The following is a 27,812-nucleotide window of genomic DNA, read 5'->3' as shown; positions in this document are numbered from 1 at the left end:
CCCTTCATTGGTGCAAAACGCTTTGGAGCATCTTGAAAGGCACCAAACAAATGCAATGCTGCACACAAATCTCTTTCTCTTCTCATTAATCATCAGCTGACCTGTTTATTACTTTTATGAAGCTCAGTTTCAAAATAACTGATTTTAGTGAAGGGCAAATGTACATGAGGAAAGTTCAGCAGAAAATCAAATAATCAGGGAGAGATTCAGGAGATTACTGGGATAAACTTACTAAACCTTTGTTCAAATTGCAATAACTATTGATCTGCAGATTTTCCTTCCCGTGCAAATATCTCTGAAACATTTTGCAAAACAGCATAACACCTCCACAACAACAGATTGCAGTTTTAGTGTCCTAATGGAAACTGGTGTGCAAAAGAATAATGTAAGATTAGCAACATTTGGTATTAGTTTCCATTGGATGTGTTGCTTACATAAACTAGGTGAGGGTGCATCTCGACATTCACCTCTACCTATGCACAGAGTTAAAACGCATGACCCCCTATTAGCTGGCAACAACAAGTTACATGACTTAGTTTACTCTTAGTCCAAACAAGCAACTGGAATGGTCACATGTGCTATCAGCTGCAAGCTGCCTATTAATAGTCATGGAATGCAGACAATGCTATGTGCCGGAGTGCTCAACTAAACACAAGTATCAAAGGAAGTTTGACTGCTCATTAACAAATCTGGAAAACATTAATTCAGTAAAATTCACTGTTGCTGTTCTTCTGAAGTTCTCCACTTTTCCTTGATGTTCCTGTGAGTGGCATCAGATCAGAAAAGAAAAGTTCAACATAGTTTTGAAGACTGTGTTCTGACTGGCACAACTCCACGAACAAACACCATTCAGGTAGTTGAATAATCTGTTAGAAATATGTTAGCAAGTCCCTAACCATGGACTGCATGGTGGCTTTCCTCTAATTTGTAATCTTTGTGTGTTTGTCTCTTGCTTACACAAATTAATATTACTTTTGACTAGAATTCCTTGGTTCGGTTGATAAAATGTATTCATGTCATGAATAACGTGCTCCTGATGCATTTACACACAAGATTCATTCCACAGAAAGTTGATATACTTTGAAAGAAAGTTTAAATGTTAACCTCAAATCTCCGACAGGATTGTTGGTGCAATTATCAGGCAAGGGAAGTGGGAGAGTATTTGGGTAACATATATAGAGTTATTGCCTGCTGTGGGGTGGATCCAGTGGCTTCTCCTCTTTGCTTTCAATGCAAACAAAGGAGTGGCACTGACATGACACGAGTGTCAGATAACATTCTAAACTATTGCGTCCTTGGCACTCATGGCACTAGTGCAGTATGCCAACTGTCTAGATTTTCCTAAGATCCAGTTCATTTCATGCATGGGATGTGGGCGTCACTAGCTGTACAGCTTTTATTGTCCATCCCTAATTGCCCAGAGGGCAGTTAAGCATCAACCACATTGATGTGGGTCTGCAGTCACATGTAGGCCATCAGCAGATTTCCTTCCTTAAATGACATTAGTGAACAGATGGGCTTTTCCTAACAATCAACAATTGTTTCATGGTCATCATTAGACTCTTGTTTCCAGATTATTATTGAATTCAAATTTCACCATCTGCCATGGTGGGATTCAAACACAGGTTTATTGGAAACATCACCTGGATTTCTAGAGTAATAGACTAATGGCAATACTACAAGGCCATTGTCTCCTCCCTTGCTTTCATTGGAAGCCTCATTGGATTGATCCAGGAGATGATCATTAGTTATAGTTATAGCCTTGTTCCAGCACCAGCTCCTAACCTCCCAATCGGCAGATCACTGAACTGCATCAAGGAATATTGAGCCAGCGCTCATTAGGTGGAGGTCCTGTCTCACCAAGGTATTTATTATTTTCTAGCATGGCACAGTCAACATTTGTTGCCCATCCCTAATTGCTCTAAAACTGAATGGTTTGCTAGGCCATTTCAGAGGCATAGTTAAGAGTTAGCCATTTTGCTGTGGATCTAGGATCACTGATAAACCTAGGAAGACTAGGTAAGGATGGCAGATTTCACCTCCTTAAAGGACATTAATGAAGCAGGTTGATTTTTAATAACAATCGATGATGCTTTCATGATGACCATTACCAGGTTTGAATTCCAGATTTTATGAATTGAATGTACGACTTGAACCCATGTCTCCAGAGCATTTGCCTTTGCCTCTATTAGTTCAGTAACATTATCACTGTGCCTCCATCTCCAATTACAGTGACAGAGGAAGATTCCATATTGTCACAACCTTTTTGAAGAGAAGTTCAGTGCCACGACTGTGTAGCCATTCTCAAAATGAGCACAGGTTAAATACTAGGTGAAAGTAATGAAAATCAATAACATAATTTCAGGTTGACGCAGGGGAACAGAAGTTGAACTGAAGGGAAGAGGGTTAGGTTGAAATTGAGGCCATCAAACAGATTAGGAAATCTCAGTAAAACTTTGAAATGACACCAGTTGGTCCAATGTGACTTGCAGACCCAAAAATGCTGTTCTGGTATGACCAGTAAAAATTTCTAAGTTTTACTGTTGTTTCTTTCTGGGGCAGGGAGTGGTTGAAGAAATTACCAGCTTTAGGAGTGCTGTGCTGAATGGCATTCCCAGTGGTAGGTATTTGGAAGACTGAGGCAGCATTTGAAAAGGATGTTTCAGAGACAGTGCAAACACAAGTGGAGTTGAGGAAGGGTAGGAAGATGATAAGGAATACAAGGAAGTAGTTGGCTTTGTCAACTGGATTGGAGCCTGCCAAACATAGTGATGTTGAAGGGATGCCTGTGAAGATTTGTTGGAGTGTATCAGCCATGGCTCAGATTGTAGCATGTTCCTCTCTGTATTATAAGGATTCCATGTTCAAGTTCCATTCCAGGAATTGAGCATTCCAAAGCTAACAAAGCAGTGCATAGAGAAGGAGTGCTGCACTGATGGCAGTGCTGCTTTTTGAGGATATATCTAATTGGATAAATAAAAGGGAGCTGGCAGATGTAGTATACTTAGAGTTCTAAAGGGCATTCAGGAAATTGTCACATAAAAGTTAATGTGTAAGTTAAGGACTCACGGATAAAGTATTGTTTAATGGACAGGAAGCAGAGAGCAGGGATAACTGAGATATTTGCAAGTTGGTAAACTTTAAGTAGTGCAGTACTGCAAGGATCAGTACTGGAACTGCAGCTAATTACAAGCCATATTAATTTATGTATTAATGATTTGGGCAAAAGGACAGATAGTGATGTATCCAAGTTTGGTGATGATACAAAGCTAGTCACTTTTGGAATATAGCACGCAATTCTGGTCTCCTTCCTATCGGAAGGATGTTGTGAAACTTGAAAGGGTTCAGACAAGATTTACAAGGATGTTGCTAGGGTTGGAACATTTGAGCTATAGAGAGAGACTGTATAGGCTGGGGCTGTTTTCCCTGGAGCGCTGGAGACTGAGGGGTGACTTTAATAGAGGTTTATAAAATCATGAGGGGCATGGATAGGATAAATAGACAAAGTCTTTTCCCTGGCTAAAGTGAGGACTGCAGATGCTGGAGATTAGACTCAAGATTAGAGTGGTGCTGGAAAAGCACAGCAGGTTAGGCAGCATCTGAGGACCAGGAAAATTGATGTTTTTCAGGAGGAACCTGATGAAGGACTCCTGCCCGAAATGTCAATTTACCTGCTCCTCGGATGCTGCCTGTCCTGCTATGCTTTTCCAGCACCACTCTAACCAAAGTAATTTCCCTGGGCTGAGGGAGTCCAGAACTAGAGGACATAGGTTTAGGGTGAGAGGGGAAAGATATAAAAGGGACCTAAGGGGCAACGTTTTCATACAGAGAATAGTGTGTGTACGGAATGAGCTGCCAGATGAAGTGTTGGGAGCTGGTACAATCGCAGAATTCAAAAGGCATCTGGATGGGTATATGAATAGGACGGGTTTCGTGGGATATGGGCCAAGTGCTGGAAAATGGGACTAGATTGGGTTAGGATATCTGGTCGGCATGGACAAGTTGGACCGAAAGGTCTGTTTCGGTGCTGTACATCTCTATGACTCTAAGTGAGTGGGCAGCCAGATGGTAGATGAAGTATATGATGTGATAGGTTATTCACTTAGGTCATTAGAATAGAAAAACAGAATTTGGCAGTGTTGATATTCAGATAGACTTCGATGCGTTCACATGGGAAAACCACTAGCTGCAAATTCTCTTCCAAGACTTTACAATTTGAAAATATATCAGCAATCTCAGCACTGCCGCTGGGTCATAGACCAGTAACTGCATCTTTGATAGTGTGATAAATGAGGTAAAAACAATGACTGTAGATGCTGGAAACCAGATTCTGGATTAGTGATGCTGGAAGAGCACAGCAGTTCAGGCAGCATCCGAGGAGCAGCGAAATCGTTGTTTCGGGCAAAGGGCTTTTCGCTGCTCCTTGGATGCTGCCTGAACTGCTGTGCTCTTCCAGCACCACTAATCCAGAAGTGCGATAAATGGAGCTACCGTTCCCCTCCCAGTCCCCACAAACAGACAAAAAGTGAAATTGCTGATGAAACTCAGCAGGTCTTGCAGCATCTGCAGGAATCCAGCAGAGTTAACATTTCGAGTCCAGTATTTCTTCATCGGAACAGAACTTCTCTATGGGCTACAGCAATTCAAGCAGGCAGCTCAAGAATGAGCAAAAGAATACTGGCCCTGCAAGTATGAAGAGAGATTGAAAAGGTTAGGCCAATACTCTTGGAATTTAGAATGAAGGGAGATCAAATTGAGGTATTCAAGATGATAAAAAGTGTGGATAAAATAGATGTGGATTGGATGCTTTCTCTTGTGGGGCACTCTAGGATGAGAGGTCATAGTCTTAGAATAAGGGATAGGAAATTTAAAACAGAGTTGAGGAGAAACGACTTCTCCCAAAGGGTTGTGAATCTGTGGAATTCACTACCCCAATGTACGGTAGTTTTTGGAACTGTGAGTAAATTTAAGGAGGAGTTAGACAGATTTTTAATTGGTAATGTGTTGAAGGGTTATGAGGAGAAGGTAGGAAATTGGAGTTGAGGAGTATATCCGCCATGATCGAATGGTGGAGCAGATTCAATGGACCAAATTGGTTAGGCCACTGTTGGAATATTGCGTGCAATTCTGGTCTCCTTCCTGTCGGAAAGATGTTGTGAAACTTGAAAGGGTTCAGAAAAGATTTACAAGGATGTTGCCAGGGTTGGAGGGTCTGAGCTACAGGGAGAGGCTGAACAGGCTGGGGCTATTTTCCCTGGAGCGTCGGAGGCTGAGGGGTGACCTTATAGAGGTTTACAAAATTATGAGAGGCATGGATTGGATAAATAGACAAAGTCTTTTCCAAGGGGTTGGGGAGTCCAGAACTAGAAGGCATAGGTTGAGGGTGAGAGGGGAAAGATATAAAAGAGACCTAAGGGGCAACGTTTTCACGCAGAGGGTAGTATGTGTATGGAATGAGCTGCCAGAGGATGTGGTGGAGGCTGGTACAATTGCAACATTTAAGAGGTATGTGGATGTGTATATGAATAGAAAGGGTTTGGAGGGATATGGGCCGGGTGCTGGCAGGCGGGACTAGATTGGGTTGGGATATCTGGTCGGCATGGACGGGTTGGACCGAAGGGTCTGTTTCCATGCTGTACATCTCTATGACTCTATAAATGACCTAATTCTGCTCCTATATCTTATGAACTTATGATCACATCCCAAGAATGAATAAAAAAGCATGATTTGGCTACCATGTGAGTTACTGTTGAGAATTGTGATAACATTTAACCTCACTATAATCCGCTACTAAGTTATGGTTAACACATATCCATTAACTTGTATTGATTGTAGGATCACTTAGAGAGTGTTAAATCACTTACATGTTTAAGTTTCCAATTTTTCTTTATCTACACACAAATAAGTCAGTGAAACCAATTTATAGAATTACTATTTCAAGAAAATACAATCACTGTGAATTTCAGTGTTTACAAAACCTTTTTTTTCCAGCATGAATGAAGATATGGTTCTCCATAACTATTTTCACTTCAAGGAAACAGACCTGTCTCATCAATTATTAAAACAGCTTAATGCCCAACGGAAAAAGGCGATATTGACTGATGTCATTCTTTGTGCTGGAGACAAGGAAGTTCCTTGCCATCGAAACGTACTGGCGTCAAGTAGCCCTTACTTCAGGGCAATGTTCTGCAACAACTTCAAAGAGAGTTTCCTAACCCATGTCCATTTGTTGGGGGTCCCGGTGGACATTCTTACTCAGATTGTGGATTATGTCTACACAGGAGAGATTACAATAAATGCAACAAATGTTTTTTCTCTGTTGGAGGCTGCTGGTATCTATCAGTACCCCAAAGTGCTCGAGGCATGCTCCTTATACTTGCAAAATCAATTGACAGCTACAAATTGCCTTGGCATGGTGAGACTGGCACAAATCTTCAGCTGCAAAAGTTTGGAGAAAAAGGCCAAGGCGGTTGCTTTGCAACATTTCTCAGAGGTGGCATCCTGTGAGGACTTGAAAGAGCTTACCTGCACTGAACTTGCAGACTACTTGGGGGATGATGAACTCTGTGCTGAAGAAGAGCAGGTTTTCGATACTGTCACAACTTGGATCAACCATGACGCAAAGACAAGGCAAAAACACATGCATGAGCTCTTCAAGAAAGTCCGACTCCAGTATGTCCACCCTACTTACCTCTTTCACTTTATTGCCAATAATCCCTTTATTCAGTCGTCACCTGTTTGTAGACACATCTTGGAATCAGTCAGCCGACTGATATTTTCCTTAAGCCTTGCAAACAGCCCGGATATCATGCCCATGTGGTGTGTCCCCCGCAGGTATGCCTCTCAAGAGTTCCTGGTTATTGTCGGAGGTAGGAAAAGTAACCAAGAGACAACAAAGGAGGCATTGCTTTATGATTCCAGGTCAAAACAATGGGTAGCTCTTTCTAAGCTTCCTGTCCACCTTTATAAAGCTTCTTCAGTATGTTTACACAGTAATATATACATCCTTGGAGGACTGGTTGTTAGTAATAAGAAGACCACCATAAGTGCATGTGTTTATAGTTACTCCTTGAAAATGAACCATTGGAAGCCAGAAGTAGATATGTTGGTGCCATGCTACTCCAATCAGGCCATAGCACACATGAATTATATTTTCTCCCTGGGAGGGGTTGGGCCAAGTCAAGAAATACTAAATACTTTGCACAGATATGATAGCATTTTCGGTATCTGGGAGTCAATGGCACCCATGCCAGTTGCTGTGCTACATCCAGCCATTGCTGCCAAGAACCAAAGGCTCTATGTTTTCGGTGGAGAAGATGTTGTACAGAATGCCGTCCGTCTGATACAGGTACAGCCATCAGGCTCACTGATCTTTTGTGTTAAAAAGTGGGGAGAAATTACGAGAAACTGGGCAATCCTCAACTTGGAACAAGCTGGTAATACTTAGAGAGTTAGAATAAATTAATCAGAAGAACATTCCTGCACAAAATCTTCAGCCAGCCACAGACCTCACAAGGATAAAATGGGACAACATTAGACCCAATAAACCAATGCAACTGTTAGTTCTTCAGCACTTTGTTACAAGAGCTATTAATTAGAGTGGAACATCAGTAACTCTGTTTCTCTCCAAAAATGCTGCCAGATTTGTCAAGTGTTCAGATTATCTACTTTATTTTGTTCCAATTCCTGACATCTTCAATAGTTTGCTTTTGTTCCACTTAGAAATTAAGTTCAGGTTGGAGCCTTCAGTAAAGTTTTCAAGGTGAAAAAATGCTTCTAACCATCCTCTTCATTTCTCAAATAATTTTCAATTTATGTCCCTTATTAGAGATTTACTGATAAGCAGAAACAATCTTTCACTATTTACAATCCCAGAACTTCCATGCATTTGAAAACCTCTATTACATATTTATTTAATCTAGTCTTTTGGGGAAAAATGTAATTTAAACTGACTTCTAATTCACGAATCAGAGCTGTGAACAATACTGCAACCATAGCCCAATCAAACTTCACACACAAATTCAATATCGAAATCGAATCACACTCAATTTGTAATTATCCGTTGCCCATTAGAGACAGAAACTTAATAAATATATAACATGAGGGACGCCATTCCACAACCATAGGGCACGGTTAATTAACCCCCTCCCCAGTTATCAGCATAACAAACTACTGTCAGTGACTTATGTATTTTGCACCAATTGATAGTTCAAAAAATGTTCCCAAGGTGGTACAGGTACAAGATCCTTTATCTGAACATCCAAAAACTGAAAAGCTCCAAAATCTGAAGGTTTTGTTGTGAAGTTTTTTTCTCATTAACAAGGTTGTTTGGCGAACAAACAGTTAACCCAAGTTGACACCCACTCGATGTGTGTCACTCAGATGCGACATGGGGGTGTGGCCAAGTACTGACAGGCCTGGGGTTTCTCTGTGAATGCCCCCAAGTTGACACCCACTTGATGTGTGTCACGCAGATGCGACGTGGGGTTGGGGGGGGGGCACGTGGCCAAGCATGTTCTTAATTAGAAGTCTGCTTCTCCAGTAAGATTTTTAAAGATTTCAGCATTAAACTGTCACACTCTGAAAACCGAAAAATTCCGAGTTCTGGAAAACAGCTGGTCCCGAGCATTTCAGATCAGGGATCTTTTACCTGTAATAGTTTTCTTATTATTTGTTAACTCATAAATGCCACTGATTAGCACTGCCCTTTCCATGTTTGCAACGACGCTGTAAATAATCAGATTTCTGCCATTGTTATTTTCTTTCTTTATTTTCTCTAAGTTTTACAGCCAAGAATATTTATTCCTCAATCTTATCCCAACTGGAATTAGCTTTCCATCCAAGTTCTATCCAACCTTTGTTCCCGAACGTGTGCATACTTTCCACTGAAAGACAGCAATAAAATCAGAAATACTCAGTGGGCCAGGCAGCATCTGTGGAGAGAAAAACAGCTAGCATTTCAAGTTGATGACCTTTTCATCAGAACTGGAAAAAGTTAATAGATGTCACAATTTTTAAATAAGTACGGCCACAGGGTAAGAAGGGAGAGGAAAACCCAAAGAGGGTGTTTGTAATAGGATGAGGACAGAGAGATTAAGTGCCAAAAGAATTAATGGTTCAAAACCCCTTCATTTTGTCAGTGAGCTCTCCTCACAATTTTTCTGTTTTGTTTGTAACATGGCTGATTTTTTGCTTGCTCGGAGCAATATCAATTTACAGCCCAGGACCCATTTTCTGAAAAATAAAACAAATATACACAAGTCTGTCACCTTTTGTTTTGAATTACTCAGGAGCTTGTGAAGCCTATAGCTTCCTCTTACTGTCTTGACGACAATATCTCCTTTAAGTTGGCAACCAATCAGCACTTTTTCTCCTGGTGTGTAATTGTGATCACCTTCAATTTGGCATTCTTGCATTTGATAAGTGTAAAACCAAAAGCTTCAGCAACATGCCCCTCTTTTCAACAACCTTCTCTTTTATTCTGCTTTCCCTCCTTCATGCCATTTCACTTGTTCAAAACCTATGACTTACATTAGTGACTTTCCTCTGTTCTGATGGAAGCTCACAGGCCTGAATTGCAAACTCTGTTTCTCTCTCCACAAACATTACCAGATCTGATGAGTTCTTCTTGCATTTTCTGTTTTTTTTTATTGCAAGTTCCCAGCATCCTTAGTTTTTTTTTTGCTTTTATAAAAGACATTGACCTATTTATAACCCTCTTCCTCGCTTCCCTCTATCTTCTTTAAGGAGACTTCTGTTTATACTTTAGGATAGACAAATGATCTAAAGTGAACCAAAGGATCCAATAGCACAATTTGATGGATAGTGGGAGGGCTGACCTCACTGCCCTGGCCAATGTTCATCCCTCTGCCAAAATCACAACAAAAAATCATTTGGTTATTATCACATTGCTGTGTGTTGGAGCTTACTGTGTATAAATTTGCTTATGCATTTCCTACAATGCAACAGTGATTGCACTTCAAAAGCAAGTATTTCACTAGCTATACAGCCTTTTAGGATGTCATGCAGAATATACCACTGCATGGTATATTCCCCTGGTTTTGTTGTGTTGAACTGCTTTGTCCTTTCACTATTGTTAAGTCTAATCCAATATTTGGTTCTGTGCAGCCTAATGACGACAATTCTTCCTTATATCTTCTTAATTATTTCCTGCATATCTTCATCACAAAATCATTGCTATCTATTCAGTTTAGGTGATGCCCATTCTATGTGAAGAGCTTCCCTAGCCTAAGGAACTGTCTTAATATTCTAACTTCCTATTCTATTCCAATTGTGCCCTGTGAATGGAAGGCCTTTGTTACAATGTCTGAAGATGCTTCATGCTGACCTGTTTTCTTGGTACTTTACTTTTTGTCAATGGTGATTTGTCCATTGCCTTTTGCTTTCAGGGTAGGGTGAGGAGTGGTCCTGCTCTGGTCTGGGCTCCTTGTCCCCTCTGGGCACAATGTCTCACCCATGACTTGAGCATGGGGCCTGGTACTGGGCCATGATGTACTTCCATCCATCCCATCCCAGGCCCTGGTGAAAAGGCAGATGCCAAGTCTGCCTCAGCTGGAAAAGGAACCAAATTGGTGCAGATGATATCATTATGAACCACACACTAACCCACCTGAGCCAACTGGCTCACTCTTTCGTGTACAAGGGTATTATATAAATCTGATGTCACAGGATCAACTTGTTTGTCATAAATGGAAATAGTTGAAAGGAAATGTACTCAACCAGTTGGTTACCATGGTATTTATTTTACAGGTCCTTTTTGTTGAAATAAAATTTGTAATTATAGTTTTGATTTATTCAGTGAAAATTCAGACTATATGTCAACTCACCCATCAATTATGTCGCTAATCAGACTCCAGCAAGTATAAATATCACAAGGTTCAGCCAGGGTCAGGTCTTATGAGTCTGAAGTTGCTCAGCTAATCACAGATTTGTGTGATAAACATAAGCATGCATTCGGGATTAATGAGGCACTGGCAGCAAAGAGATTTGGAATAAAAGAGCTTTAATTGAGACAGGGTCTATTAAATCAAGCTGATTGACCTTGGATTAAGCACTGAGATTCAGATTTAGGAGTTTGAGTATAGAACCAGTAAGGAACATTTATTGAGATTAACATTGGTCTATGAAAATAGGCCTCGACATGATACACACATCATTTAAATCAAATGCAAGTTATTAATCTACTAGATTAAATTTAACATTAACCAATAAGTTCATCAAGATCAAAACACAAGACAATCAACACTAGGGCACTCAATAAAGAAATGACTTGTAACTCATTGAGGTAAATATGATACCTGCTGTATCATTTTTAATGAGATTGTGATTAACTGACAGTTGTATAAAATACACTGTAAATAATGAATTCAACTTAGAGTTAAGTTGCACAGATTGCAGGATATCAAAACAATAGAATTACACTCTCCGCTCAGCCTGTCCCCTCTTTAGGTTTGCATGCAAGTGAGTCTGACAGAAACAAAACCATTTAATAACCGTGTACACAAGGATTCCAAAGCTATGGCTCCCACCAGAATATATATATATCTATATCTATACCTTTCTTCCATTTATGGTAAGTCTACGTCCTTCCTGCTGCTGGTAAGGTCCTACTCATTTACATGATCAAAAGCCTTTAGCATTTTGAACATGTCTATTAAATCTCCTCTTACCTTTCTCCACTCCAATCTTTCCACATGTTGAAAGTTTCTCACCCTTGGAACCATTCTTGCAAATCTCCTCTGAACTTTCCTTAGGACCATGACATTGTTCTTAGAAGGATGATCCTAGAATTGGTCACAATACTCTAGCTGCGACCTAAACAGTGATTCAGAAAGATTTACCATAGCTTCTCTATCTCTGCATGGAACTGTGCAGAATTTATAATGTGCAAACTGACTATGCCAGTGTTTATTCTTCTTATGCTATATTATCTCAACCCATCAGCACATCTTTGTTTGTTATGTGTGTGTATATATAGCTTCCTCTTAAATATATCCGTTATTGGCAGTAACTGTTTCCACAGTCAGTAAGGTTAAAACTGTTTCTCCTGAATTCCCCATTATTAACGACTCCTACGTACACGGCAGGCTGTTTAGCTCAGTTAGCTAAACAGCTAGTGTCGAGATTAGATTCACAATAGGTGGGGTTCAACTCTTGTTCCAATTGAAACAGGCTCATGGTTTATTTCCACTTCCTACTTGTAGTAAGGGGAAAAAATAGCACTTCACCATAATTCAGCAAGTAATTGCTAAGGAATATCTCTAGGCAGGGAGCTCCAAAGACAGGTCTTGTATGTACGGTTCCTAGTTTGGGTCTTCAGCACAAAATGACTGCTCTATTAATACATCTCATAACTGTTAATTTCTTTATCTGGTTACGCCTCAGCATTCGTTTTCTTAATGAGAAAGTCCTACCTAGTTTAGTCTGGATAGTTCAATATAGACAAATATGTTCAGAAATGTTAAAGTCAAACACCGGGAATGTTTGGTGGAGTTATATTTTCTGCATTACTTTTGAAGAGTTTTAATTCTGAATTATTATTTAGGTTTACAACATATCAAGGAATATGTGGTTCAGAATGGAGACAAGGATGGTTAAAAATATCTGTGCACCTGCAGCTGTGATTGGTGACAAAATTATTATTATTGGAGGTAAGATGAAACAGCTGAAATAATAATGGATTGATTCAAAGATAATGTTTTAGACCAGAATTAGCTGGAACTAAGTATTATATAGGTAATAACAATGTAGTGAGGAATGATAAGGCATCACATTAATCAATTTGGGGCCAACAGTTTATCATCCTAAGAAAAGAGTTTTAAGCTTTAAGAAATAAACTGAGGGAATGACAACATAAAAATTAATCGAGTGATTTAGAGTCAAATTACACCCATGGTGTGAAAGAAAGACTATATTCTGATAGAAAAAACAAATAGATAGGAAAAATAGAGGGAAAGAAATAACATTTTTAAAAATCTCAATGAACAATTTGCTACCTTAAACTTGCTGTGTAGCATTCCTGATTATCCTCTTTCTGAATGAGAGAGGTTGACAGTCAATGGAGGAACATTAATCTCACTAAAAGAATCTTCACACGAAGATGACAGCCTTAACCTTTTGCAGCAAATTCAATTCATATTTACGGTGCAAATCCAGCAACTTCCTGAAACCCAAGAGATGACGCCCTAATGAACGAAGTTCACATGGAGCAGTTCAATTCATCCACCAGTCTTGTACATGGGTGGAGGTGAAAGGTCCCAAAAAAATGTTGGAGAATTCTCCATGGTTTCCTGGTCCATACCTAACCCCTAATCCACATCACCAAAACAAAGTATCTGGTCATCATCCTAATGCTATTTCTGGAAGCTGTGTTACCTATATTTCAGCAAAGACTGCCCATTAAAAAGTACTTCACTAGTTGGAAGACACTTTTGGAGGTTCTGAAGCCTTGACAGGCTAATAAAAAAGCAAGTTTTTCTTTCCCAATACCTTAATCAATAATTTTAACAGCTCAAAACATTCTTGCTTTGTTTATTTTTTACATATGATTTTTATTCTCTCAGGCTACACAAGAAGAGTGATTGCTTTTGATACAAAGTCAAGCCAATTTGTAAAATGTGCTGATATGAAAGAGAGGAAGATGCATCATGGAGCTACAGTTATAAACAACAAGATCTATGTAACTGGTGGACGGTTTGTCACTTCAGACAACATTATTGAAGACAGCGATGCAATAGATTGTTATGACCCAGAGACAGACAGCTGGATATCTAAAGGAAAGCTGCCACATAAACTGTTTGACCATGGCTGTTTAACACTGCATAGCATCCCCTACAAGCCCCCTACGCAGTAAGTGGTATAACAATCATAAAGTCACAGACGTTATGATACAGAAGCAGGCTTATCAGATCAATACGAGCTCTCTTATACAGCAATCCATTCAGTCCCAATTCCCTGTGCTATTCCTATAGCTCTGCAAGTTTATTTCTATCAAGTGTTTCTCCATTTTCTTTCTAAAGTATCTTCAATGTCATATTCACCACCCTTTTAGGCAGCCCACTACATAGAAGAGTTCTTCCTCATATCCTACCTGTATCTCTTGCCTCTCAGTCTTTGTAACATTAACTACTGAGAACATTTTTTCTTTGTCTATCTTATTCAAACCTGACATAGCCTTGTACACCTCTCTCTAATCATCTCTCAATCTCCTTCGCTTCAATTTAATATTGTAGCTAAAATTCCTCATCCCTGGAACCTTTCTGGTTACTCTGTGTCTATCTCAAGGTCCTCTACACTCTTCATAAAGCACTGTGGCCAGTACTGGATACACTATTCAGAGTTGTAACCTCCTGACTGTCTGTAAAGGTCCAGCATTATTTTCCTGTGTTTGTTCCCAATGCTGCTACATATTAAACCAGCGAAGGAATAACGGCTTCTGGTTGCACCTAGCATCTCCAGGTACAGGATTTCTTCAACAAAAACAGAAAGTCCTGGAGAAACACAGCATCTGCAGAAACAAAACAGAGTTTCGTGTAAAGTGCCGCTTCATTAAGATTTCTTTGTTGCTGATCTTAATAATCCTGAAACCAACTTATCAATGAGGACCAAACTGATTTCCATTTTCACTTCTTGCTCTATCAATGCCGCCAGGAGCCTATCCTATACATTTGCCACTTTTATTCAAGATACTGTCCTTTCTGTACTTACTACTTTTTTTTGTCATGCATTTTTATTCAATTTGTTGTACACAAAAGAAATCATCACTAGAATCTAATGTGGAAGAAATGTGCTCTGATAGAGCTGTTTATCAGCGAAAATCAATATTCAGTACCCCCCAACCCTATTATCTATAACATCAACATGGATACATACCAAATGGTCATAGATGAACAGAATCATACAGAACAGATACAGACCCTTTGGACCAACTCACCCATGCTGACCAGTTATCCCAAATTAATCTAGTCCCATTTGCCAGCATTTGCCCCCTATCCCTCTAAACCTTTCCTGTTCATGTACCCATCCAGATGCCTTTTAAATGCTGTAAACCCTCCAGCGTCCACCACTTCCTCTGGTAGTTTGTTCCATACATACACCATCCTCTGCATGAAAAAGTTACCCCTCAGATCCCTTTTAAATCTTACTCCCCTACTTTATGAAGAAAGGCTTTAGATATTCATCCTATCCATCCTCTTTATCATTTTATAAATCTCTATAACCCTCAGCCTCTGAAGTTTCAGGGAAAAAAGCCCCAGTCTGGTTAGCCTCTCCCTGCAGCACAAACCCTCCAAGCCCAGCAACATTCTTGTAAATCTTTTCTGAACTCTTTCAAGTTTAACAATATCTTTCCTATAGCAGGGAGACCAGAATTGAATTCCAAAAGTTGCCAAACCAATGTCCTGTACGACTGCAGCATGACAACCCAATTCCTTTAATCAATGTACTAACCAATAAAGGCAAATGCCTTAATCACCACTGTCTATTTCAACCCGAAGTCCGTCTGTTTGTCCAAACTACTCATGGTCCTATCATTAACTTCACCCTTCCAAATCCTGCCTTGACTTGCCTTACCAAAATACAACCTCACATTTGTCCTTCAGGAGAACAGCCAAAGATGAATTTCTGCATCAATGTGTCTGAGATTTTTGTATTTCTAAGCATCCATAGCTTCATTGTCTTTATCTGTGAAGGGAGAAAAAAACTAAGGGTTTTTCCCTTAAGTTCTGTAATCCACCATCTCCCTAAAACCTTTAGTAATTGAATATCCTTTTGAAGCAGGGAGTGTGTAGTGTGAGCTTATATTACCCAAACTCTGGTGCAGACAAACTAGCATGTATCAGTCTCCAGACTGGATAAATGGGGAGGGTTGGGGCAGGCAAGACATCTGGCTGTAAAATCATCTACCAAATTCAAGATACATGCCGAATGACATTACCATCAGCATTGTGGAAACTGCATGTAACATGAGGAACATGAATGAGAAACGAAAGAGGGAAAGTTAATGTGAGCTTATAGGAAGTGTATTTGATGAAGGGAAATTTGGCTGCCTTCATGATGCCTCGCCTAATGGGATAATGGTGAAAAAAAGTCACACTGTTTAGTTGTTTCTGAAGCAACTGACCCTTCTAGGTTTTAACATCAGTGCAGTTGATCCTTTTGAATTATTAATTAAATATAGGTTTACAATTAGCCTAAAGTCCTTCTTAAAATCTCAAGAGTTTAGAGCAATGGCTCAGTGTTTCTTGCTTCTGAGTCAGAAGATTGTGGGTTCAAGTCTCATTCCCAACATGCACAATCCAGGTTGACACTCTGCTATAAGAGGGGAGTGCTACATTATTGGGGGTGCTTTTATTTCAGGTGAGGCAGAAATTGAGAGCAGTTTGCCCTCTAAAGTGGACTCAACAAAATCCTGTTACATTATTTTGAAGAAGGCAAGTGGTGTTCTCCCTGGTGCCCAGAGTAAAATAAGTAAGATTCTTGGAGAATTTGATAAGATTGATTTGGAGAGGTTGTTCCTCAGACCGAAAACATCATCACCTGCAAGTAAGGGGTAAGGGGCTGCCCATTTAAAGCAGAAATGAGGAGGAACCTGCAGAGAGCTGATGTGTTTGGGTCATTAAATATATTCAAGGTTGAGACAGACAGATTTCAATCACTAAGGGAATCAAAGGGTTGGGTAAAAGCTGTAGAATTCAGGACTATCAAATTAGCCATGGTCTCATTGAAACACTGAGCAGACTTAATGGGTCAAATGGTCTCTTTCTGCTCCAAGTCTTACTGTCTTATTCCTTGGTAACTCAGATTATCTGGTCATTATCACACTGATGTTTGTTGGAGCTTGCTGTGCACAAATTGCCTGCTGATTTTCCGACATTACCACAATGACTACAGTTTAAATGTACTTATTGATTATAAAGAGTACTAGGACATCCTGAACTCTTGAAAGGTGATAACGAATTGTAACCATTTTCCTTCTGAAAAGTGAGCCATTTTTCTCACTGTTTCTGTTGTAATAAAAGTTTCTGTTTAGACGACTGAAAAGAATCATGAACTACATTTTGTCACATGTTAAAGATAAAATGACAATTGTAGTATTATTCCCCATTGTATCAAAGTATTACTAGCTGGAGAAAGACATCAGGATAAAATTGAAGCTGAACTTTTTGTTTTAATAATCTGGATAAAATTCCCAAAATAGTAATCTGGAAGCAGTATTCAGTGAAACTAAACATTCAAAGGAATGAAGTGCAAAGGAAGTAAAATTTGTCTTGATAAAGGCTAATTTTCTTGCATTTGGTGCACTTATTGAGGTGTTTGTAAGTCTTTGTAAATATTAATTACTGCCCATTTTAAATGTGGATCTTTTAAGTAGTGGAGTGTCTGTTTCCAAAGTTGCAAATTGTTTGTTTTCATGTTCATGTCTTTACAGTTGATACATTCAACGATGGAAGAGTTTTGTTCCTTTTGCTGTGGGTATAGCTCCGGTTTCTGATGAGAAGTCAAAGAACCCAACCAATTCCCAGTAAAGGCGAGTTGCAAGTGAAAAAGCCCATCACAGTCAACTATTGGAGCAATCCATAGTGCATAAGACACAGTAGTTTGAAATTATCTTAATAGCAAGAGTCTCCAGGAAGTCTCCCCTGAAAAACCTGGGGACATCAGCATGAGGAGAAGCAAGATGTTTCCTTCCAGACTCTACAAGCCACTTCTCACAGTGCAGAGAGAAACTCAGGTCACTCACCCAAGCTCCCTTAATGAGTGGATCACTGAATCACAAGGGAAATATTTGCATTTGTATTACACCTTTCACAACCTAAGGACATCGTAAAGTGCTTTCAAGCCAATGTAGTACTTCTGAAGTGTTGCCACTGATATAATAGGAAACATAGCAGCCAATTTGCCATAGCAAGCTTCCATAAACAGCAATGTGATAAGTTTTTAAAACTTCTGTCATAAGATGTGGGCAACACTGGTAAAGTCATTGATTGTTGCCCGTTGGTAACTGTTCTACATGAAATGTTACAGTTCTTGTGATGTAGGTAGACCCAAAATGCTGTTAGGAATCCTGTCCAACGACAGTAAAGGAATTGTGATATAGTTCCAAGTCAGGATTGTGTGTGGTTCAGAGATGGACTTGCAGATGGTGATGTTCCCATGCATCAGCTGCTGTTATTTTTCCAGTTCACAAAGGTTTGGAAGGTGTAATTGATTGCACTGTCAATGTCCCCTTCGACAACTTTGTGGATGAGAAAGAGGAGGCTGACAGGACACTAATTGGGCAGGTTGAATCTGTCCTGATATTTGTGGTCAGGACATACCAGGGCAATGTTTGGGTTTTGTTGAGTGTTGTAGCCATACCAGAACAAGACAGCTTGGCTAGGGGCACAGTGGGTTCTGGAGAACATCTTCAATAGAACCCAGTTCAATACCCAGTTCCTTGAGCCATTTCTTAATATCATGAGGAATGAATCAAATTGGCTGAAGAATGGGATCTGTGATGCTGGGGACCTCAGGAGGAGGCTGAGATGGATCATCTACTCATCATTCTGGCTTGAAGATTTTTGCAAATGCTTCAGCCTTATCTTTTGCACTGATGAAATGTGCTCCTCCATTATTGAGAATAGTGATATTTGTGGAACCTCCTTCTGTTAATAGTTTAATTGTCCACTGCCAATCATAACTGGGTATGGCAGAACTTACCAAGCTTTTATCTAATCCATTGGTTGTGGGATTACTTATTACTGTCTATTACATATTGCTTCTGATATTTTTAACGCATGTAGTCCTGTGTTGTAGATTCACCTGGTTATTTTTAGATATGCTTGGCATTATTTCTGTCATATCCTTCTGCACTCTTCATTGAACTAGGTTTCATCTCTTGGCTTGTAATAATGCAGGATTGAGTAGAACTCTCTGGCTGCTGATGTCCCACGAAGTCTCATGGATTACTGGTTTTGAGCTAATAGATCTGTTCTTAATCTATCCAACTTAGCACATTTGTAGTGCCACACAAAAATGTGGAGGGAATGCCTGGGTAAAGACAGGAGACTTCATTTTCACAAGGACTATGCAGTGGTCACTCCTACCAATGCTATCATGTGCAGATGTGTATGTATCAGATAGACTGGTGAGAATAAAGTCTGGCAGGCTTTTCCATCTTATGGGGTCCCTCAATATCTGCTGCAGGCCCAATCTGAAAAATATGCCCTTCCGGAGTTAGTAAGCTCATTCGGTAATTTTACTTATAAAGCACTGTTTGTGATGGACGCTGAAGTCCCCTACCTTGAATACATTCAAGTAAGTTTGTCTTATTTGAAAAATGACACAATAATCTTTTAAGTCCACTTGAGAAGACAAATAAACATACTCTTTATTAAACATACTCTATTATTAAACATACTTATTAAACACATTCTGTTTAATAAAGATGACACCTTCAATAGTTCAGATGCCCTCAGTACTGTACATGGGTTCTCAGCCTGAATCTTGTGGTCAATTCACTGGAGTAGGCCTTGAACACAAATTTCTGACTCAGTGATTTGACTGTCGAACAAAACACTATCCAGTAAGCCACAGCTGACAGCCCATGGAGAAAAAGAGAAGGTTTGATATTGTCATTTTAAAAAATCAGCATAAAACAACCTTACTTATTCAAATGGATTGAATCATTCTGTCTAATTGTTTCATTTTTGTCAAGGAGTACTAGTCATTTTAGATTAATGATACAAAATTACATTATTTACAGAATATGTGGTAATGCATTGTATTTGACAGTAAATGTGCAGTATTGTGTAGTTGCAACAACACAAGAAGTTCAGCACAATCTGGGCTACTTGACTGGTGCTCCAACCCATCACCATTCACTCCCTCCATCATTGGTAAGATGCACTGCTTCAATTCACCAAGGCTCCTTTGACAGGATCTTTCAAACTTGTTACCACAAACACCTTGAAGGATAAGGTCAACAGATGCATAGGAACATCACCAACTGCAAGTTCCCTATCCAAATCACACATTGCCCTCATTTGGAACTACATTCCCATTGATTGTCCTGGGTCACAATCCTGGAACTCCCTCCTTAACAGCATTCTGAGTGTACCTACAACATGGACTGCAGGCGTTTCAGGAAGGTAGCTCACCACCACCTCACTAAGTGCAGTTAGGGATGGGTGATAAATGACATCACATTAGTTAACTATTTTTAATATTTTGTGAATTAAATAATGGTTTGAAAATTTATTGTACTTGAATCTTTAAAAATATATTTAACTTAAGGAAGTTTTCATGATTATTGAAGAGATGTATTAAAATTTCACTCTAGTTTGCATTTATTTTGTTGAATTTTGATTAATTTAGTATTTTTTTTGCAATCTTCTATATAAACCAGTATTCTGATTCTCTAAGAGTTGATAAAAAAATTATAATATTCATCTCTGAGAGACTTGAAATCTGTTGATGACAAAGTTTATATCTTGAATTTGAATGTTTATTTCTTCTGCAAATATTAAATACTACTTGGCAGTGGTACTGACAATATAAGATCACTTACACTGGATAAGATTTAGATTAATTTTATAAATTTATTTATTGCATGATCATAACAGCTGAACTGATCTCTGAGGATGTTTATGCCTCACATAAACCTCTTCCTACCCTAGGTCATCTCACATTATCTGCATATCCCTCTATGGTCTTCACCCTCAGGAATGTGGCTGGTTTCTCATTAAATGTATTTATACTCTCCTCAACTATTTCATGTAGTTTCAAATTCCAAATTCTCACCGCTGTCTGTGTAAAGGTGTCTCTCTGAGTGCTCTTTTGGATTTTTTGGTCACAGTATTATACTCATGGTCTCCAAGTTCTGGTCTCCCTCATAAATGGAAACATCTCTACATCTACCCCATCATAATCATTTGCTATTTCAAAGAAATAATTTAGACTTCTCCTCAACAAGTTCTGCTTTCTGGAGAAATAAGGCCAATAACAGGGGTTTACATTCAAGGGGATCATTCTCCACCATTTCTGCCACACCTAATATGCCACTACCAAACATACTACCCCTGACCTCCCCTTTCAGCATTAAGAAGGAACCATTCCCACCATGATACCTCAGTCCACTCCTCTGACCCACCCCAATGCCATTCTCTCCCTTCCCATAGTCCCTTTGCATGCAGAGGAAAGAAGTGCAATGTCTGTATATTATCTCTTATTTTCTGGTCCTTCAAGATTTTGACACTCCTTCCAAGTGAGACACTGATTAGTTTTTAACTCTGTGAAGGATGCTGTTTTCACTGTTCATAGTTTGATGTCAGTTTATGTTAGGGAAAAGAATTGACATCTCCGGTTTGAAAATTTGAACACATGGGTAGTTCTTCTATAAAGCAATGGTTGCGTTCTTGTGTAACCCCGCTTATAGAAAAATTAGAAACAGCTTCTAAAGTATTGGTGATGTAATCACATTAGGGGCAACACGTTTTAAAGGTTTGAACCATAGAAACAGTGTCCCCAATTTGTCAATCACAATACAGTGAATTTGCATAAATGATACACGCGTTATAGCAGAACGACCTGTGCAAACAAGCACTGTGTCCTCAGGAACATAAAGACAGCAGGAGGCCATTCAACTCCATTGAGTAAACTGTTCTTTTACTCGAATAATATCTGCTGTACATGTGCATAAAGAGCAGAATGTTGTGACCCTGTTGGTGGCATTGCAGGAGGCAGGAGGGACATTTAATACGATATGGTGCTATATTTTCTCTAACTTATTTTCTTCCCAGATAACCAAGGACCATGTGTCCGATTTCTGCAAGCTGGAGACTGTGTGTGTGTGTGAGCGTGTGCTCACAGTGCCTGCACAGCTCAGAGGGAACATTGGTAGGATATGAGTGCACCTGATCCCCACTGCCTTACCACCTCCACCAGAAGTAAATTGTGGGTGGGAGGGTACATGGTCAATTTTACTTGCTATCAAATGAAATCCTCAAATGGCCAATCAAGGGCCTCAGACAACCAGCACTGAAATTAGGCAAAGAGAAAAAGATTAGACAATTGTAGGTCCATTTAAAGGGAGAAACAAAGATGTTATAATGGGCAACAAAGATGTGGCAGATCAATTAAATACACATTTCAGTGCTGTCTTCACAAGCAAAGACACAAATAATGTCCCAAAAATGTTGAGGAGTCTATGTCTAGTGAGAGCGAGAAACTGAATGAAACCAGTATTAATAGGGAAATAGTGAGGGGAGGTTTACAGGGTAAAGGCCAATAAATTCCCACACATTGATAATCTACACCCCAGAGCACTTAAAGAATTGGCCCTAGAAATAGCGGATGTATTGATGGTCTTCTGCCAAGATTCTATAGTCTTTGAAACAGCTCTCATGGATTGGTAGCTAATGGACCCTGACTCTAAAAAAAAGGTGACAGGGAGAAAACAAGGAATTACAGACTGGTTAACCTAACATTGTTAGGAGGAAAAATGCTAGTGTCTATGATAAAAGATTTAGTAGCAGATTAATAGCACTTGGAAAACAGTGTCAGAATTGGATAGAGCATGGATTTAGAAAGGAGAAATCAGGCTTGACAAATCTACTGAAGTTTTTCAAGCATTAACTAGAAGAGTTGATAAGGGGGAGCTGGTGGATAAGTATATAAGGAATAGGAACAGGCGTAGGCCATCTGGCCTGACAAGCCTACTCTGCCATTCAATAAGATCGAGGCTGATCCTTTCATGGACTCCAGTCCCCTTACCCACCTGCTCAGCACAGCCCTGAATTCCTTTACTGTTCAGAAATCTACCTCTCTTTGCCTTGAAAACATTCATTGAGGTAGGTTCAACTACTTCACTGGGCAGGGAATTCCACAGATTCACATCCATTTGGGTGAAGAAGTTCCTCCTCAACTCAGTCCTAGATGTGCTCCCCCTTATTTTGAGGCTATGCCCCCAAGTTCTAGTTTCACCCACCAGAGGAAGCAACCTCCCTGCTTTTATCTTGTCTATTCCCTTCATAATTTCATATGTTTCTATAAGATCCCCACTCATTCTTCTAAATTCCAAAGAGTATAGTCCTAGTCTATCCAATCTCTCCTCAGAAGTCAACAGTCTCAATTTCAGAATCAACCTAGTGAACCTCCATTGCACCCCATCCAGTGCCAGTACATCCTTTCTCAAGTAAAGAGAGCAAAACGCAGTACTCCAGGTATGGCCTCACCAGCACCCAATACAGCTGCAACATAACCTCCTCTAGCAATGAAAGACAATATTCCATTTGCTTTATTTATTACCTGCTGCATTTGTAAACCAACATTTTGTGATTCATGCACACAGATCTCTCTGCATATGATGCTGCAATGATTCACCATTTAAGTAACAGTGCTTTATTTGGTGAAAACAGAAACTAACTAAAGAAGAAATACTTACAGAATACAATGTCATGGTATGCCGCTCCCGGAAACAGTGATCTCTGCTTGCGCGTGCGCAGAAAACAACGGTGTGGTACCCCATTCCCGAGAACAACGATCTTGCACATTCATGTGCAGAACACAACCAGCGATTTCTGCATGCAATCACAGAACCCAAGAAACCGTCTTTGCAGGCTTTTGTTGTACACATCATCCAGACGATAAAAACTGCTATATCTGTTGTTCGGGGAGAGATGGCGTGGTCAAGTTCTGCTGTTAGCGTCAGAATCACGCTGCAACTCCCAAAAGCTTCTGATTTAATAAATTTGATTGACTTGCTTCTAAATTTGAATTTTATTAATTTTACTACAACATTTGGATTTTCAGAAGGCTTTTGATAAGGACCCCCATAACAGATTAGCATATAAAATTAAAGTGCATGGAGATAGCATACTGACATGGATATAGTGTCAGACAGGAAACAAGAAACAAGAATAAACAGGTCTTTTGCCAAGTGGCAGTCAATGACTCATGGGGTACCACAGGGATCAGTGCTCCCCCAGATTGAACTGAATGAAGGAGAATTTCAAATACTGAGGCTTTCTAATGAGATGAGAACATCTCTGTTTTTGTGAGTCCAAGGACCCAACATTTCTGCTGATATTTATAAGTTGTTTGGTCCAAGGGGAAAAGATATTTTTATCTGACCTCTGCCAAAGTAGAGCTCAACTAAACTGTCTGGCTCCCGTTCCAGAATGTCCAAACTCATCACATTCAAAGCAGCAAAGGTAAAGATAATTGTTCAAGAAGAGGATAGGAGTGAAACCTGCTGTTGATTAATGAAATTAGTGTTTTCATTTCATAACTGCTGTGATATTTACAGCAATCAGAGTCAGCCAGGGACTATGACAGCGGATCAGCTTGATGACATCTCTCAGTTTACAAACTGAATTATTTTTAGCAAGACACAACAGCATCATGTGAGAAGCTCATGCACACAAGTCAAAGGGTCACAAAGCAACAACAGCCATTCAGCCCATCAGTGTTTGTTTGATCCTTTGAAAGTGCTATCCATTAGTGCTGCTCCTCTGCTCTCTTCCCATTCTTTGCTTCCTTGGGAAGCACTTCCCTTCACAAGAATATATAACACAGACTAAACAAGTTAGAATCAGTAATGCTGTTTTTCAGAAATGAATGTGTGGTTTCAAAGATGGAGGTTAACAGTCCCAATAAAAGACAATGCTATAGCTTCTTGAACCGTCCAACTGTTTCAAACTCTTTCAAAAATGGACGCCAGTTTGATAAAAGCACACCTTCTACTGAAGTTTGTCCAATCTTATAATTATGAAACCATGTGAAGACAAGCTACTAAGCACTCCTGCATTAATTGCTAATTTGTTGATTTGGTAAGCCTGTGGTAACATTCTCTGGACCTGGGTTTGAATCCTGCCATGACAGATAGTACAATTTGAATTTCATTAAGAATTTGGAATTAAGAGTCTAATGGTAATCATTAATCAATTGTCAGGAAAAAAGAAATCCCATCTGTTTCAATAATGTCCTTGAGGAAAAGAAAGTGCCATCATTACCTTGTCTGGCCTAACTATGAAACCCGGCCAATAGCATTGTGGTTGACTATTAACTATTCTCTGGGCAATAAATGCTGAAGTAGCCAGCAATGCCCTCATCCTGTGAACAAATAAGCAAAAAAAAAATCAGTGGGGAGTATTTTACAGACAGTATTCATAACTCTGTTGGATTCAAAATTGTTATCAAAACATTGTTGAATCACATTTCTAAACTGGAGATAGAACAATTTTAATAAGGTCAGGTATGATTTGGCCAGAGTGGATTGGGAGCAGATATTCTTGGGTAAATCTGTGTCACAGCATTGGGACGCATTCAAGAAGGAGACAGGGAGAATACAATTCTGAGGGATGGAATTAATTGTAGAGGCAGAGATTAGTCAAAAACAGTCAGCATGGTTTTGAAAAAGAGAGGTCGTGTCTGACCAACCCGATTAAATTTTTCAAAGAGGTGATCAGATGCATAGATGAGGGCCATGCATTCAACATCAGCAAGGCTTTTGATAAGCAAAGGTAAGCGCCCATGGGATCCAAGGAAATTTGGCTAAGTGGATCCAGTGTTGTCTGAGTTGCACGAAGCATAGTGTGATAGTTGAGCAGTGATTTTGTGACTGGGAACCTTTGTCCACTAGGATTTCACAGCAATTAGTATTAGATTCCTTGGAGTTTATACTATATATAAATGATTTAGACTAGAACGTAATAGGATTGTGGATAGTACAAAATTTGGTAATGTGCTAAATAGTGAGGAGGGTAGTTTTAGATTACAGGATGATATAGATGGGCAGGTTCTGGATTAGAGGTGCTGGAAAAGCACAGCAGTTCAGGCAGCTGTATTCCTGATGAAGGGCTTTTGCCCGAAACATAGATTTTACTGCTCCTCGGATGCTGCCTGAACTGCTGTGCTTTTCCAGCACCTCTAATCCAGAATCTGGTTTCCAGCATCTGCAGTCATTGTTTTTACCTAGATGGGCAGGTTAGCTGGGCTGATCAGAGGAATATGGAATTCGATCTGAATAAATGTGAGGTAATGTAGTTGGGCTGGAGAAATAAAGCAAAGGAGTACGTGATGAACAGTAGGACCCTGGGAAGCACCAAAGATCAGAAGGACCTTTGATATGCATGCCCACCTGTCCCTTAGGGTACCAGGACAAGTAATAAAGCATTCAAGAATGGAATACTTGCCTTTGTTAGTTGAGGACTAGAGTTTAAGAGCAGGAAAATTATGTTCAAACTGCATAAAAATTCGATTGCTAGAGTATTGCGTGCAGTTCTAGAATCCACATTATAAGAGGAGATATGATTGCATCGGATAAGATGCAAAGGAGATTTAACGGGATGTTGCCAGGACTGGAGAGCTTTGGTTATGCAGAGAGCTTGGAGAGACTGGGGTTGGTTTTCTTGAAATCCTCATAACATTTAAGGGACATTTAGATGTGCAATTGTGATGCCAAAGCATGCAAGGCTATGGGCCAAGTGCTGGAAAATAGAATTAGAATAGTCAGGTGGTTATTTTTGACCAGCACAGACTTAATGGATTGATGGTCCATTTTCTGTGCTGTAGATCTCTATGGCTCTATGGTTCAAATAATTAGGTCATTAACTTCAAAGTCCACTGATTGTACAGTATGAGTGAATTTCCCAGCAAAGAAATGAAAGATGTAGATGCCAGTAAGTTTACATTTTCCTTCGTAATTCTCACTGTTGGTTTATTCTGTACTTTATATCTCAAATGTGCAGAGCTAATAATAGATTCAGTGCATTTGGCAGGTTTTGTGACAGTATTTTAAAATATTTGCTCCATGCTTACAACTTTAGCTTCCAATAACTTACACAATGTATTTATTTTTGCCTAGTCCATACCTAGGTTTAACCAAACAAACACAATGGGCATCAATGGTTAAATAGACTCACATAATTGGACACAGAACACTACTTACAAAGGAGATTCAGAAAAATAATTATTAGCAAAAAAAATTTCAAAAAAGTGAAGTGATATAATCTGCAGGGCTATGGGCCCAGATCTAGAAGGTGGGACTTGACTGAATAATTCACTTTTGGCTGACAAGGACACAATGGGCTGAGTAGCCTCCTTTTATGCTGTAAAACGTTGTGGTTAATTAAATATGACATCACATATCATTTAAAAAGAGACCTCAGGATGTCCCAAAGTGCTTTACACCAACAAAGTACTTTTGAGGTGTTCTGTTCTAATGCAGAATTTCATTGAATGTGCAGCACAGTAACAGGTCAGTTGATATAACTTGTTTCATTTGGACATTGGTAACCATGAACTTCATGTTTATCCCTGGCTATACTTGGCGAGGTACTAAAATTGCCTTCTAAAGATCGCTGATGAGAGGTCTCTTTCATTTTATCACAGGTGAATGTTGGATGGATTTACAAGTTGATATACAGCCAGTTGGACTGCATAAGGATGATACCTCCTTGGTTATCAAGACCTGGAGTAAGACTTTGTACCCTAAGCTACTGGCTCACAAGCAGGTGCAGTGATTGGAACCAGGTTGACCTCATTAACTACAAGGTTCTTGATCAGGGTTGTTAACTTGTGCCAATCAAAAAAGCCTTGGCTGACTGATATGACCAAAACATTTGGGCACCATGGCACGTGGAGTGTTTATTTCCCCCTCCAGTTCTATTTTGATCCCTGCCCTCCCCTTCGCCTTTTGATCACTTAAACATTGCCCTTTAATGACAAGGGCACTGCTTGTCCCTGGCCACTTGTGTGTTTCCTTTCTTCCTGGTGGTGGAATATAAATAAAGATTTCTGCACTTGTTGTT

General features: G+C 39.6%; 1 protein-coding gene across 2 annotated transcripts; it reads left to right on the top strand.

Annotated features, from left to right (window-relative positions):
• The first annotated feature begins 611 nt into the window (after positions 1-611).
• Positions 612-27,812, top strand: LOC122549220 (kelch-like protein 38). 2 transcript variants are annotated; one of them, XM_043688660.2, is made up of 5 exons: positions 612-853; positions 5,992-7,348; positions 12,566-12,671; positions 13,584-13,869; positions 27,394-27,812. In XM_043688660.2, the coding sequence occupies exons 2-5, from the start codon at positions 5,993-5,995 to the stop codon at positions 27,395-27,397; spliced, it is 1,752 nt and encodes a 583-aa protein (XP_043544595.2). In that variant the 5' UTR covers positions 612-853; position 5,992; the 3' UTR covers positions 27,398-27,812. The 2 variants fall into 2 exon arrangements, with proteins under 2 accessions (XP_043544595.2, XP_043544594.2); XM_043688659.2 differs by lacking the exon at positions 27,394-27,812 and adding an exon at positions 17,450-20,544 and having other exon boundaries at positions 614-853.

Source organism: Chiloscyllium plagiosum, unplaced genomic scaffold, assembly GCF_037043375.1.
Source record: "Chiloscyllium plagiosum isolate Xiang-an unplaced genomic scaffold, Cpla_swu_hap1 HiC_scaffold_4, whole genome shotgun sequence".
NCBI lineage: Eukaryota > Metazoa > Chordata > Chondrichthyes > Orectolobiformes > Hemiscylliidae > Chiloscyllium > Chiloscyllium plagiosum.
This window is presented reverse-complemented; position numbering and strand designations above follow the sequence as displayed.

Coding starts and splice junctions, on each gene's coding strand:
- LOC122549220 (XM_043688660.2), top strand. CDS start 5,993: ATGAATGAAGATATGGTTCTCCATAACTATTTTCACTTCAAGGAAACA. Junction 7,349..12,565: donor ATGCCGTCCGTCTGATACAG/GTACAGCCATCA, acceptor ATTATTATTTAG/GTTTACAACATATCAAGGAA. Junction 12,672..13,583: donor CAAAATTATTATTATTGGAG/GTAAGATGAAAC, acceptor TTATTCTCTCAG/GCTACACAAGAAGAGTGATT.